Here is a 16,459-nt window from a genome sequence, read left to right as displayed (position 1 = left end):
AATCTCAGGTATACAGGTTTGGTGTTTTACCTTCACCCTTTGAGACACATGACTGAAAAGTTGTTGGAGGCGAACCTAAATTCTTCGAATTCGGAGGCAGAGGTTATCCACTGGGCTATCACGGCAAAAACACATTAAATAACACTACCCGCATAGTATAGGGCTGACTTGTAAAGAATAAAAAAAAGAATACTCACAATTCGTCCGGACAGTTAGCTGGTTGCTGCAACCTGTACCCATCTCTCAAATACGCGCCGATCTCGAACGGATCAACCTCAGCGTACGGCTGGTGGGCCAACGTCGTCAGCTCCCACAGAAGCACGCCCAACGCCCACACGTCCGCCGACGGACTGAACTGCTTCTTGGACAACGCTTCCAACGCCAACCATTTGATCGGCCTGTTCTCGTTGTCGCCGAGACAGTGGTAGTCGCCGGGGAACAGATCTCGGGACAGCGCGTTGTCGGCGATCATCACTCGGAGGTTTTCGTCCACTCTGTTGAAAAGAGACAACCTTCAAATTCTTGAACTTCAACTGACTTCAAAATCACAAAAATGTTTCCACTAAACTAAAAAGCGAAAAATAACATCGTATGTGCTACCTTCAGATCAGTTTGATGGCGGTGCCAAGCCAGTGGCGTATTAATCAAAGCCAGAAGTAGATCAAACAGCGTGTGGTGGTTCTAATATCCATATTCCCTGTCCTATAAGAGGCTCTATAGTTAGAGTTGCCAGGTTTCGGAATAAATCCGGACATAGTCAGGTGTTTCTATTCCGTGTCCGGCCAAAATAAACGCTGTCCGGCTTGTCCGGCTTTTGTTTTAGGCTTTACATTAAGCAAACGAGCGATCGACGAGTGTGTGTGGGAACAAAATTTACGGTAATAATCATGAATGCTTGCTTTAACATAAAAAAAAATTGTCGTACCTATTAATACAGATGTACACTAAAATCCTCAATAATATAGGCTTTTTATCTAAATGTCAGGCCAAACTAACTGGACTTTCCGGCGTCCGGCTTTTAATTTTGGCGACGTGGAAACCCTACCTATAGGCCTATAAAGTATGCTGATAATAATTAAATGTAAAATCGTATACAACGCAGCTCTTGCTTCCAAAGCATAACAAATTACTCAGTTCTACTCGAACTTACTAGGTTCAAATTACTCAATAACAATTCTAATAACACACCCATAAAAGTACTTACATGCAATTTCTCGCGGCGATATCTTTATGCAGTACGTGCTGCGAGTGTAAATACGATAATCCATCCAAGGCGTGTAATGCCATTCTCACTACATGCTGGGTGGTCAGAGGTGGAGGGGGAGGACCACCGGCCGCTACCCCCAGGTTCACTCCTCGACACGCTAGGAGGAACTGCTTTAAGTTCCTCCAAGTGGCACTCCATGGGTAGAGGAGGAATGGTGCAGTCTGATCCTCGATGCTGACGCCGAGGACGGAGAGAACGCGCTCGTGGTGGAGTCCGTACAGCATACAGCCTTCTTGCAGAAGAAGTGATACCTGTACCAAAAGATACAATAATTATTGTCACACTATTATAACGGCGAAAGTTTGTGGAAGTGAGTATGTTTGTTACTCCTTTCCGCTACGGCTACAGAAGCGATTTGGCTGAAATTTGGAATGTCAATAGATTCCACTCAGGATAAACACATAGGCTACTATTCATCCCGGAAAAATCCATGGTTCCCGCGGGATTTGTGACATACTGAATTCCACGTGGACGAAGTGGTAGTGGGTTAGAGCTTACTCTGGAGCTCTGATTATAACCTTTACTTTTTTATTTTTTTGTTTTAGGCATTATTGAAAATCGAAAATTAAATTGTAAATAAATAAGCAAGCGAAAAATATTACCTGAACTTGAGACGCGTGTTCAGCAACAGTCTTCACAAGAACCTCTTGTTCCCTCCCATCTTCATCAGCATACGTCCCTCTGTACACCCTACCAAAAGTCCCCTCCATCGCGACCGAACGCAACCTCACTCTACACCTCTGTATTGTCAACTCCGCTATCCTTTGCTGGAGGTCCCTCGCCCTCTCCTCAGCTGCCGCCGCTGGTACGGAGTTAGGTCGGCGGTAGCTCGTGTAACTTGCGGCAGATTTGCACGAAGAATCAGGTAAGAAGGCGTGAGCATCTTGCTCATCGCTTCGTGTTCTCCGAAGCTTCCTCGCGCGAGCTCTACAGGCGACTGCGGCAACGGCAGCTATCAACAACGCACCGCCAGCGCATCCCGCACCAGCGTAGAAGATATCCGCAGAAGTAGCGGAATGGGGGACGTTATCCACTCTAACAGCTGGTCGCGGTGCTTCTAGGAGACATATTTTTCTTCGACGGAAGTGTAGAAGGGTTGACGAGGAACCGGTGGACACGTTTAGGGAAATGGTGACGCCGACTTCAGCTGCGACGGTGCGCGTACAAGGCAAGTCCACTCGCCAGGTTTGCGGCTCGGTCGGGACAAAGCCTTCACTTGATATGTTGAATGTTGGGGTGAGTAGGGCCTCCTTGTTCGACACCACATCCACTTGTAATGTATACGGTAACTGTAACAAAAGAAATTTACTTATTAGTAACCCCTTACGCAAACGACGGGCTGTAAGTTTATCGTGTTTGTATTGCTTTGTAGTTTCTAGCGGATGGGCTGATTAATGGCAAGCGTCCACTGATCTGCATCGTACTTATCGGACGTATCGCATCAAACTGATTTTATTATTATTTGTATAGAAAGTCATACAAGTGTGTCCACTGATACGCATACGGATCGCATCAAACGGATTTTCTGTACGTAAATTTAAAAATCCGTTTGATGCGATCCGTCCGATACGTACGAGTATGATGAAGATCAATGAATGCCTGCTATAAGTCACGATTTTTAATAGAAAGATAACTTTCGGAGACTCTTAGCCATCCATGTACGGTGAAGATTGGAAAACCCAATTTGCAGACGATATTTAAGTATTTTACGATATTCATATAGTACATTACGATGCAGGCACCTAAAGACTAACATAAATATCCTCATTTAAGACTTAGTTGTGATATTGACTGTCGCGATCTTCTCTTAACTTTATTCTTGATTCAGAAAAAACCCTTCATACGTAAGCTTAATTATTACCTCGAAGCTCTATTTTGTTAGGCTAATTTACTTAAACCTATGTTCGAAAGTCTCGAAGATAAAGTCGGAATAAATCGTGCATATAACGGCTCAAACGTATCACGAAGTAACTGTATCATTACGATTGACGGGCGATCCCAAACGAGTAGGCGACCCAAAGTCATGTCAAGCGGATCAAATGTCCGCGCACCAACGCGTGATCACGAACTTCTCTTATAAGGTACCTTGAACACGTATCGGTGTTGATAAGGTACCTTGAACACGTATCGGTGTTGAGTTTCAAGCAACAGACGCTGACGAAGGAATTATAACGAAAACACCCACTCGAAAAGGATGTGTAATATATACCTGCTTAAATTTATGTTCCATTTCTCGTAGGAATACGGAGATAAATAGCTATCGACACTCACAAATAACGTGGCTTTCTATTGGTAAAAGAATTTTCAAAATCGGTTCATTGGAGCCAGAAATTACCCCCTATCTTACAAAGTCACAAACCTTACCTCTTTATAAAATTAGTATAGATGTTAATAGATCTTTGTAAGTTAGAAGACAGCACAGTAAGTAGAGCCGCGATAGATCTCTGCCTCCGATTCCGGAGGGTGTGGGTTCGAATCCGATCCGAGGCATGCAGCTCCAACTTTTCAGTTGTGTGCATTATGTTATATGCATTTTAAGAAATTAAATATCACGAGTCTCAAACGGTGAAGGAAAACATCGTGAGGAAACCTGCATACCAGAGATTAATTATCTGCGTGTGTGAATTCTGCCAATCCGCATTGGGCCAGCGTGGTGGACTATTGGCCTAACCCCTCTCATTCTGAGAGGAGACTCAAGCTCAGCAGAAGAAGGAGATTTTGTGACACAGCTCGTGCGCGGAAGTACGGCAAACATGCTTATTTCTGCCGCAAAGCAACTAATCAGATCTGAAATTTAATTAGATCTGAAGGTTTAATTAAGTGGTAGGATGAGGGCAAAAAAGATATTCATGGCAACGTAATGTAAAACGTGCTAGCAGCTAGTCCCAAGATGTATAAATTGCTATGTTATGGGCGAAAATATCCAACTTCACAGTTCACACCTACTTAGCCTTCTACTTATCCCGTCCACTTACTCTGCTGTAGAGTTACTAGCGTTAGTAAGCCAAGTGTACTTGAAATAAATGAATTTTGAATTTGACCTATCGCTACTATACAGAAAACATGATCTAGAAACAGAACGTGCATTTTGTTTTTAAATAGAAGGAACTACAGCCTCGCCTGCAATTCGCATGATATCGTCAAAATCGAACGCAAACATAATTAAAGCGAAAGTAAGTGAGCATAAAAACGAGCACCAATTTAAAATGTAACGAGCTTCATAAACACGACGCTGAACACCCTCGTTACGAGCCGACTAATCATCGCGCGGCGCATGAATGGTAAAACAAACAGGCAAACAGTCACCGCGGGCCCTTTGCCGGGGCCTTTGCCGGGCCCTGTGCCTCCGTCAGGCATGCGAAGGCTCGTAAACGTAGGTGCGACAGCGTGGCCTCTAATTAAATATTATCACTCGCGAGTCGGGAGTCGGCACAGACAATGGCGAGATCGTAGTCAGCTAGTAACCGTTCTCTAAATATTTGCCCACTAGTCAAAGGGCGCCGACGGACAACAAAGAACAAACCGAATACAATTATCATCTAAGATCGGTAGATACTCCGCGGTGAACGGAGCTACGGTGAGATAGCGACGGCTTCGGCTACGGATTTTTACTTTTTCTTTTTATCTAGAAAAGGCAGCGCATATTTTATAGAAATTTTTGGCATTCGGTTGGCAATTTTCTCGAAAACGCAAAATTTGATTTAGTTACTAAATGAGTATCAAGCAGTTGAAAGCGTTCTACTCCAACTTGTTGTAGGAAATTGTAATTCAAACGTCAGAATTTCGTCTAAGCCCTAATTCGCACTAGAGTTTTTTAAGCGTTCAAATATAGTATGAAGTTAAATAAAGGTCCATTTCCAACGCCCAAAATTGAAAATGCAATACTGCTTATAAAAAGCGTTGTGTTTTCAAAACGATGTCGTAGAACATATATTTGGGAATGCATTTGTCGTATTTGAATTTTGAACGCTTTTTTAACGTGCGTTAAAAAATATCTCGTGAGAATTTAGCCCTCAATCAAGCCATTTTCTAAAAGTATAGTAAACACAACACGTTGTATATTTTATGGATAAGTAAGAAATAATAATTCTAATGGCTTGCGTTTGACAAACCCTATAGTTAAAAATGTACATAAGCAAATTTATACGATTGTCTTTTCAAAGAGCAGTGTTCTTTGTACAAGATCCCCGATTGTCGGATAAGAGGGAAATTTTCTTATTTCGAATTGCAAGAAATAAATGCACATAAAATTTGGTTCACAATTCATGTTAATAACTCCTGTCTGTCTCGGGATCAGCATATGCAGAATTTGCATAACAGGCGTAGTAAGACTTTCGACATAACAAACAACTCAAAACTTATTTTAATAATAAAACCACTATGTACTTAGTACTTGTCATGCGTAAGATAATCTTAAGCTCTTGTGATACATAATACAACAATATGTATTACATACAACAAGTTTATGTCTTTCGGTATCTCAAAATTATAACTTACTAGCTGACGGCGCGCGGTTTTACCCGCGTGGTTCCCGTTCCTGTAGGAATACGGGAATAATATATAGCCTATAGCCTCGATAAATGAGCTATCTAACACTGAAAGAATTTTTCAAATCGGACCAGTAGTTCCTGAGATTAGCGCGTTCAACCAACCAAACAAACAAACAAACTCTTGAGCTTTATTATATTTATTAGTATAGATATCTAAATGTTAAGCTCTATTTATAGGTAAAAATAAGAGAGGAAACTTGAATATTAAATTAAAGTAAAACACAAAAAAAAATCTTTTTTCAACATGTTTCTGTTAGTCTATTTCGCAAATAGATTAAGCGGGATCAACATATTTTCATTTTAGGCTTTCTTTCATTAACATCGGATTTAAGTAGATATTGTAAAATACAAGTAAATTAACTGGCAATTTAAAATACAATATTTTCTGTGTCTATCTCGTGGATATGAAAACCCGTGTGTCCGATTTTGAAACCTTCTTTATTTCATACTGTTCCAGCTAGGTGTTTCGATGAGTCAGTCTGTGAGTTGATTTATTTTCACACTACAACTATGAGTAGTTAGGTTGGCTATGAGTTATTTCAAGAAATATGGATTTTAGTTGATTCTAAAATAAGAACGTGATTATCTATCTGACTTTAGACATTTAAAGAAGCCTATATATTTTAGTAAGTGTTTAAATTGCAATGTAAAATCAGTGCACGTTTAATTTTCCATTTATACTTTGTTGATTTTTAAAGAGCAACTGTTGAGATTCTTGTCTGCTCGTCTAAGCAGAACCTGCCTTCCGAACTGGTGGTAGTCTCCACTAATAGTTCTAACTAGACATTTAAAACAGTTTGTAATTGCAATTAACCAAAATTGAATTGGAATTTTCGCCTAACAAAAAAAACCGCGCATCACAAGCTTGACCGCTTAAGTGTAATTTAAGAACGAAACAGATAGACAGGTACTAATCCCCGTGTAATATCGAACAAAACAAATCTTATCGCGACTAAATAGCTAGCTATATATATTCAAATAAGACCTATTTCCATGACAATAGCCGTTAACGACAAACGCGGCTGCATCCGAGCTGGAAATACAAACTTTCTTCGACATAATGACACCCGAGTTCCTGTAGGACCCCTACGAAAAAAACTCGTTAAAACCTTGAACGAGTTTACATCGGAATAACAAAGGCGTATCGCGTCGTACGGGACCATGGTAAAGTTTATAGGTGTGTCAGTTTGAGACTCGACTTATATCTGCATTTAATCCTACTAATATTCTTCATTATCAACCCACATTCGGCTCTCAATGCTGAGCTCAAATCGCTTTTCAGAATGAGAGGGGTTAGGCCAATAGTCCACCACGGCCCAATGTGAATTAACAGACTTCACATACGTAGAGAATTAAAAAAATCTCTGGTATGCAGGTTTACTCACGATGTTTTAAAATGCATACAACTAAAAAGTTGGAGGTGCATGGCCCGGACCGGATTCGAACCCACACCGGAATCGGAGGCAGAGGTCATATCCACTGGGCTATCACGGCTCACTTATAAACGCAAAAAATTTGTGCGGATGTTTGTTTCACTTTCACGCAAAGCTAAAGACTGAATTCTGTTGAAATTTGGAATGAAGATAACCTATGTTAACATAGGGTTTGAATGGATTGATTATGAGAGGCTAACATGTGTGAAGTTCATCTGAATTTATCCCAAGTCCAACAAAAAACATTTTACATGACATTTGAAGATGATATTTTTGAAAAAAAAAATTTTATAGACAAGTCCTAGAGAATCCGATTTGATGGTAGCCCTAGTTGCCAATAGTAATGTAACGTATTGTTTAGAATTGGCGCCAGGGACGCGCTATTTTTGTTTTACGGCAACATTAGTTATTCCTAAACGATTGTCTTATTCATTAGGAATTCCTTCGCCGTCAGCACCTCGTCATCTATTAGCGAGGACGTAAATTATAATCCATTGTTTGAGTTAATGGATCCTGGCGATTTTGGTAAGGCCGTGTATAATAGAATTTTAAAATTTTCGCAGTAACGGGTACTTTGATTTGCTAACTGTATAAATACTGCTGTAACTTCATAAATCTAGTAAATACCACTTCGATTATTAAAATCGGTAGATTACCGCTATGGATGGAACATTGGTGATGTACCTGTCCTGTAATGCAATAGTACCTATTTGACGCAACTAGTCAAGACCGACTTGATCATTATGTGGAAAACAATCATCTATAATAGATTTACATACATTTACAGCCTCAATAGCTCAACGGTAAGAGCGGTCGGACTCATCACGGGGTGGTGGTTCGATCCCCGCCCCGTTGGTCTATTGTCGTACCCAATCCTAGCACAGTCTTTCCCGACTAGTTAGAGGAAAAAAAAAAATAAAAATAAATAAATAATAGAGCAACACGTATATCAAGCAAAGAACGGATTTTAGTATCCTTTGTATAGAAAGTCATACAAGTCGCATCGCATCGAACGGATTTTGTCTACCGTAAAATTAAAAATCCGTTTGTTGCGATCGTCCGATACGTACGATACGGATCTGTGGGCGCCTGCCATAAATGTGCTATTACATTTAAAGCATTGTTTTTCACCGGAAAAAGTCAAATGTTGATCAACAGTGGCAAAATCGCAAAACATCGCTCTCTTTCGTATCTCTTTCGTACGAGTGAGCGAGCTACATGTCTTTCTCAGTGGAGATATGTCTCGTGGTGCCTATCCTAAAGATGTTGATGAGACGATTGCTGTATGAGATTGTAGCCAATCGCAAGGCTATCAAGCTTATAGAAGTTTGATCAACTCACAGGTCTCCTGGTGAGGCTCTGCCACGTAAAGTGCAGCTCGCCGATGGTGGCCGGGACTGGCACCACAAAGTTGAGAGCGTAGAAGTTGATCTGGCCATCGCGCACGTAGAACAGCTCTGCGGTTAGACCTGCGGGCAAAGGAAATACTTTTAGACTAGATCCAACCAATCATAATATGCAGTCATGTATAAGTTTTAAGTTAAGACACGTCCATGAACACACAAGGTTCCACCTGAAAACCAGCGCCACAGCTCGCTGTGGCATCGTGCCTCGAGGTAGATACCTTTTTTGTCCACGACCAGATGTATGTATTGTATGTTCTGTTTGTTTATTTTTATTTCATTACTTGTGTGTGGACAAATAAAGAGATTCTATTCTATTCTATTATATTCTAATTATGTATAGTAGGTACCAGTGACGTGCATTTCACATATGCAAAATTGCACTGAGATATCACTACGAACCTGTATTGGAAAAGGAGTTTTGCATTTTGTAAGTGCCTACCCTAGTTAAAAGCCTTTTGCACGCCACTTATATGCACCATAGTGTTTGTTTACATATTGTGTATAACCATACAAATGCCGCAACTACTCAACCTATTTGACTAAAATTCGGATGGAGATAAATTATACGGAGCGGTTACATCCATAATTGCTACGCTGTCCTAGTCACCACGGCCCTAACTCCGTAGTTGCCTATTGTAGGAGCTCGGGCTGGAAACATTCATCTTTTATACAATCACAAAAATTTTGCATAAAACGAATACTTATTAATAAAAAACGAACCAAATAAGTACCCTATGGTCCGTATGATTTAATTTTGCACTCCGTTAAAAACAGGCAAAGTGTGTTTTTTGCAAAAAAAAAATGTAAAGCATGGATTCAAAAAGCGGCTCTGTAGTAAGACGAAACCAAATCTATTCAAGTACAACTGGCATTAAACCAATACGCATCAATAACACAAAATATCCGACAAAAAGATCAAATCGCACGCGTTCTATGGCGGCGAGATCAAAGCACACACAGGGCCGACTGCCACGCCACCTGTCCACAAATCATGGGAACCGAAAATCTTTTTAAATTCATTCAATCCCTGACTAAAAACAAAAACATAGACGGAACTCGTACGAAAATAAAAATATTTCCTGCCTACACCGATCCAAATTTTCAGGTACATTTTTACATTTTAAAAAGTTGCTACGACCTTAATCGTAATAGGTCATAAAATAACATTTACTTCTAAAATATTAATGTGATTTTTACAAGAAAAGAAGCACAAATGGTTTAAGCATATTTTTTTTAAAAATTGAATATACAACGCTGAATTGTAAACAAATATAATAAAAAAACATGCATATTTGTATATTTGTGCTGTAGTAAATGAAAGAAATTATCGCAATATCATCATCATCATCATCATATCAGCCAATGGACGTCCACTGCAGGACATAGGCCTTTTGTAAGGACTTCCAAACATCACGATAGTGAGCCACCTGCATCCAGCGAATCCCTGCGACTCGCTTGATGTATATCGCAATATACTACATTGGAACAACAAGCACAAGCTTAATAAAATACCTATAGAAATAGTGTTATTGAGGTCCTTACTAAATAAACTTTAAAATACAAAGTTCCATTTACAAAATCGATAAACATTTACATACAGAATCATATTGCATAACCATCTATACACAGTTTCATTCATTAAACAACATCTACACTCAACTATCTATCTTTTCAGCTAGTCTTTGGATTGAATACATAAAGATATGGTAAATCCGCCGCCGTCTTCAAACTGAACGACAAACGATTTATCTAAAGATACAAATATTTACATGGCTTCTGAAACTTTTTATCATTTAAAAACAATGTAAAGTACTCTGTGACCAATGCCGCCTACCGGATTAGTGAGCGGAAACAGGTCAACGAAAAAGAAACACATCTTATCAAAAACAAGGAGCGTATCTGAGATAATAACAATACGTGATACGATTAGAAGAATTAAAAATATACTTAATTAATTATTATTTAAGTGATTAATGATGTGATAATATGTAAGCGAAAGTTCCTTTAAGTCGATTGTCAGCTCGGATCAATTTAGTATTTTATATTTTTAGCTTAACTAAAGCCTGCTCTGGTGATAGTTTTAGCTCTTACTTTGTAGTTTGTATTTTGTGGTAAAAGGTAGTATGCCAAGGTGCTGCAATGGCGAGTCCGCACCGAAAAGTGCAGTGTTGGTCGACCTCCCACTAGGTGGACGCGTGTGCAAAGTGCAGGGTTGTTCGAAACCCCACTAAGTGGACCAAGGATATCAAACGGGTTGCATGTATGCACTGGATGCTGGCGGCTCGAGACAGTGGTGTTTGGACGCCAATGCAAGAGGCCGCATGATGTTAATGATGATGATTAATTAATGAGGGTAGTAAGCGCTTTATCGACTGAGTTCGCTTCGAAAGCAAAAATTAATAACAGAGACATAAGAAGACATCTCTGCATTATTTTTCGTTATCAATACTGGGTACTGATAATATAATTTGCACGTATGCAATCACACCACGTACCATGGAATCTCGTACGCGAATTCCCGGTAAAGTCAAATTAGTGTTACCTGTCACAACCGTATGTACACACTCCCAAAACATAATCAGATACGACAGTATTTCTGTGAAGCCACTGAATTCATATTACGAGCGTGGCTCGTTATGATCCTATCAAGTTACATCATTAAAACTTTAATAAAACATGGCTGCCTACTGGCTTTTTGCGTTACTTGCGTTGATGTTACCTCTCAGTATGTAGACATAATTAAATACTTCTGTTTTTTTTATTGTTAGTGTGCTATGTACACACTTAAATTACACACTTAAATGAATATTCGAGATGAAGGCTTGAGTTTTTAATGTGTAGGCTAAGGCGTAATGAGTCAATTAACTTCAAAAGGACTTAGTGTACCGGTATATTGATGGAAGATTTGGAATGTAAATGTTTTATCATCAACAAACTATGTCACCGCAAACTATTTCAAAATGTTTAGTTTTTCTAGTTTGTATACTTAACGAATAGCGGCAAAAGACTTTTTAAAAAACATTCAAGACATCTATTCGAACTCGAACGCAAATCTTTGCGTTACTATATAGTAAAGGCGTTAACAACTATTGGATCATGGTAGGCGTCCACGGATCCGCATCGTACTATCGGATGCATCGCATCAAACGGATTGTAGTGTTCTGTGTATAAAAGTTATACAAATGCGTCCACTGATCAGCATCGTGCGGATCGCATCGAACGGATTTTATCCACCGTAAAATTAAAAATCCGTTTGATGCGATGCGTCCGATACGTACGATGCGGATTTGTGGATGCCTACGGTAAGTAATACATTTTCTTTTAATGAAACTATTAAACGCATTTCATATAGCTACATATACCTACTCAGTATAAATATTGGGACCGGTTTAACCCGTTAGCGGTTACAGGATCGTCCTCAGGTTGTGGGACATTATTAACATTATATCAATAAATTATGGATGTCCTTTCTAAACAAGTTTGTACATTTTAGTCTAGGGTTGCCAACTTAAGACGTTTGAGATTTTCATATCGGTTTCGTCGCCTTTGAGGGGGCGATATAGATATATCCAATGAATAGGTATTTACGAAGTTGTTGTTTTTTAATAAATTTTATTTTTACTTGTTCTAATAGTAATAGTTGACAAAATAAGCAGCCATTCCACCTGATATTAAATAGAAAACCATCGCTTATAACATAATACTGTCTTGGTCATACGTCATATGTCCTGCCCAGCGCTCGTCAATTTGACAATAATATGTATAACATCTAATATTTCATCAAGTGTATTTATACCCACAACCATGCCCTTCTAACTCAAATACAGTGACACCACTTCGTAATATGACAAATAGCCATACTAATAGTAAATCATAAATACAAAAAATACATATTTTTAATAGAATTCAGCTCTACGCCCTGCAGTTACACGCGCATCGATGTCGTTCCCGTGGGAATATCGAGTTAAAAAGTATTATTCCAGACTATAATCTATCTTTGTGCTATTTCATCGTTTTTTCGTAAAGCTGTCCTGAAGTTATTAATAATGTAACAAACAAGACTTTATTTTAAGTACAAATTATATTATTACGTTGGTATTCTGTCTAAATTCCCGATGACAACCCTAGATCGACACATGCAAATGAGGCCGGGCAATTTATAAATTTAACACCATTAATAGTTATTTGTTTATTCTAAACACGATAAGGGCGATTAGGCGTCCACGGGTGACGGGGTTAGGTGCTACATTATTGTCGCGCCGGTAGTTAGTATGCAAAACGACGGACTCGCGCGTTTTAACAAATTGGTTTCTCGCCTTTGTGCATATACCGCCTTCTTGTGAGAGTCTCCGATTTCTTATTTGGCCGAGACGTTGATTCGAGGAGTATCAGAACTGATTTTACTCGGTCACAATCTTCATTGGTATTTAGTCCCTAACTATAGGCCTCATAAGAAGGCTCAGAGTCACACAGCGGGCGATGGAACGAGCTATGTTAGGAGTATCTCTGCGTGATCGAATCAGAGCCGATGGACGTTGGGGTCCCAAAGTGCTGGAATGGCGACCCCGCACTAGTAAGCGCACTTACTGGGTCGACCCCCCACCAGGTGGACTGACGACATCATGTGAGTCGCAGGGATTCGCTGGATGCAGGTGGCTCAGTATCGTGATGTTTGGAGCATTATAGACAGCTTCATCACTTTCGTCATAAAACATAGAGCAATGTTTTTGATTCTATTGGTTGGTCATTTGTCTTTCTCTCGTCTTGAAAAATATGTCATGGTGCGTATCGAAGGCCTACAGAGATTAAAAAATAGTTAAGAAATCTAAAAATAGGATAATCTGAAAATCTCCTTAGACATTAATAGAAAATAGTTTTAGCAATAATACAAAATTTATACTCAGAATTCCATAATTTTCAATAAACCATTAATCTCATAAATATTTATCTGTACAACCAGCTAATATAAACTCAAAGTCTTCTTACCTAACACAAGTTTTGTATAAAATCTCAAAATTAAATAAAACCCAAATCAAACACTTAATCTCCGGTTAGGCTCAGACTGGTGATGTAATCTATATCAGATGTCTCTAGAAAAGGAATGGGTAACTGGAATTTGATAATAAATTGCTTCTTTGAAATCTAAATCCAAATCAACTTGAATATTTTAATGGCCACCGAGAAAGTCCTAATAGTTTTCGAAACTCATCTACTAATCTATGATGTAATATGGAAATGCAGCAAAGCCTTTCAGAGGAAGAAGTTATATTTTTTTTTAAATTAAACAAACATCATTAGTATGATGGAAATTTCTATACATTTGCATGAATCTTTACTTGGCAAAAAAAAACAGTATATTTAAATGAAATAAATCAATTTGCCAGATCATAAATATGATAATAATGATATTTAATAAAATATTATAAGGAATTAAGGTTAAGAATTATTAAAAATCAGTATTTCTCATTGTACTTAATTAATCTGAATGATTCGACATTAGGTCTAGAGATTAGAGGTCGAAGTTATAGACGTTTAATAAAACACATATTTATATCATCAGGCTATAAAATATAAACCTAACTAGATTCAAAATAAATTAATATTCTGCTTTCTAGCTAGAAATCTGAAAAAATTGATGCCTAATATACGCAAAAGTAATATATCGAAAGCATTAAACGCTATAAACATGAGCTATATTGACGTTAATATTCATACATGAAAAAAACCGTATTAAGCAGAAGTGGTTGGACACGTTACGGGAGGCTGCTACCGTCGGCGGCGCCTTTGACGCGGCGGCGGCAAAGAGAAACGAAACACTTGATACGACAAATAACATGAGATAACACAAGCTACCCGGTGGCGCCACTTTTTTCCGCTAAAACAATCTAATTTTCAACCAAGCGTCCGCCATTTGCGTGCCCCGAAATACCCGTCTTATCGCGCATTTCTAAAAAAGCATCACGGTAAAATATTGAATGGCGAAAATCCATTATGTTCTCAATATAACGCCCGCGAGATATATCTGCCATTCAAAAACTCGCACCTACGAATAAAGCATTCATTACATTCGCACAAAAACCGTTTAATAACAAAAGAGCGAACAAAATACGAGGGGGGCACAATAGGCGATCCTTCCCAAGGCTTCCTCCCTCGTCGGCGGAGACGTCGTCGATTTTGGGACATTATTGTGGAATTATGCGGACGTGCAAGAAAATAAAACAAAGTGCAGAGGTGACGGTAAATAAAGGTGTACGGAGTTATGCACTCCAGTCCCCGAGGGTTCGCGGAGGGGACGAAATAAAAAAAAAAACGCTGCCGTTTATTATTTCTCCCACACCGCCGCATAATGCACGCCAGATATTCCACGATACACTGGGAATGCACAATAAACCAGCGGCTCGAGTGCACCGGGAAACCGCTAAACAAACAACTGTTCAGCGTTTTACAACGCCGCCGTCTACCGCATCCTATAAGCTCGCGTGATAATGGTTATCATAATGCGTGTAATGCCAAGAATAGTGTCGGTATTCCCGTAAAAATGTTCGGGAATGCATTAAAAGCGCGCATTCGGGCGCTCCATGTCGCAATGGGGACAGTTTTATTGGCCGATACCGGAACACGTCGCCTTAATGCCGCGAGGCGTGGAACAGAGCGTCGAATTAACAAATTGTTTATTTGGAGTTCAACGGCTCGGATCAGTATTTTATGGCAGGAAACCGGTTTATATATAAATTCATTGAAATGTGTGGTTATTACAAAAATAAACATAATAATAAAAATGCGCCACATTTCCAAAAGTATGCCAAACAAAATAAACCTTGCAACCTCAAAATTACGAGTAACACGGTAGTCAGCATTTTTGGTCATTTACAAGGAATATTTTTTGGGAATATGGCACATATTTGACGATAGATTTATGAGCCAAAGCAAAGTTTGGTGGGCCAAAGCAATTATCTCGTAGTAAAATAGGCAGAGAGTAGAGGTGACATCAATGATGTACTCTAATGAAGATTCGCGGTGAAAGTGATATATCATAACCAGATTTAAAGAAAAAGTTAATTTAAGGTACACATCACAAAGAAGAAAGATTATAACACTAAAAGAAGATGTAAAACTAACGATTGGACAGTAAGAAATGATAACAAGCAAGACTCAGAAAAAAAATGTTACTAACAAAATTGGGATCTCTAAAATCATTCATCCTTCAATAGATGTCGAAAGCTTTAAATAATGAAAACTAACTGAATCGTTGATATTATTATCGCATTATTTTCCATAACGTTGCGCCTTTTGTCGGCAAGTGTCCAAAAACTTTAGTTTTCAAAATGGCGGAAATATTAACACCATTGCCAAATTGCATTGCGTCTCGTTTTCCTTAACTAATGTGCTGCAAAATAGTACTTGTTACATTGTATCTTTTACACTGCATTTGCAAAACGTAACAGATTACGATAACGCAACAGACGTACATAGTATTATAGTTATTATATTCATATTATAGTTGTTATTATTGTATAATATCTAAAGAACTACGACAAATAAATAAAATATTCGGGATAAAAATTATCCATGTTTGTATCCAATCATTCAGCCATTTGATTATGAACTACACGGTATTAAAATCAACTGTTAAAATTACAAACACAATAATTACTAGTAATTTGATACCTACAATTAAACTTAAGAAGGAAGAAGAAAAACATTCTGAGCTACTAGTACCTAACCTAGATAATTTGCTCAATTTGGGAAGTAATATAGACAATTTTGTACTGTCTGGTAAAAATCCATTAATGTACGAAATAT

General features: G+C 38.7%; 1 protein-coding gene across 1 annotated transcript in view; it reads right to left on the bottom strand.

Moving 5' to 3' along the window:
* The window catches only part of LOC112050197 (tyrosine-protein kinase Drl), a 57,370-nt gene that overhangs the window by 4,777 nt on the left and 36,134 nt on the right, over window positions 1–16,459 (bottom strand). Inside the window, exons 2-5 of the mRNA XM_024088390.2 lie at window positions 8,592–8,719; window positions 1,870–2,556; window positions 1,205–1,518; window positions 198–494 (exon numbers count right to left, since the gene is read on the bottom strand). Coding sequence (XP_023944158.1) covers window positions 198–494; window positions 1,205–1,518; window positions 1,870–2,556; window positions 8,592–8,719 — 1,426 coding nt within the window. The remainder of the gene's footprint in view (window positions 1–197; window positions 495–1,204; window positions 1,519–1,869; window positions 2,557–8,591; window positions 8,720–16,459) is intronic.

Source organism: Bicyclus anynana, chromosome 1 (assembly GCF_947172395.1).
Source record: "Bicyclus anynana chromosome 1, ilBicAnyn1.1, whole genome shotgun sequence".
Taxonomy (NCBI): domain Eukaryota; kingdom Metazoa; phylum Arthropoda; class Insecta; order Lepidoptera; family Nymphalidae; genus Bicyclus; species Bicyclus anynana.
Note: the sequence above shows the minus strand (reverse complement) of the source record. Positions and strands in the feature narration are given on the sequence as shown.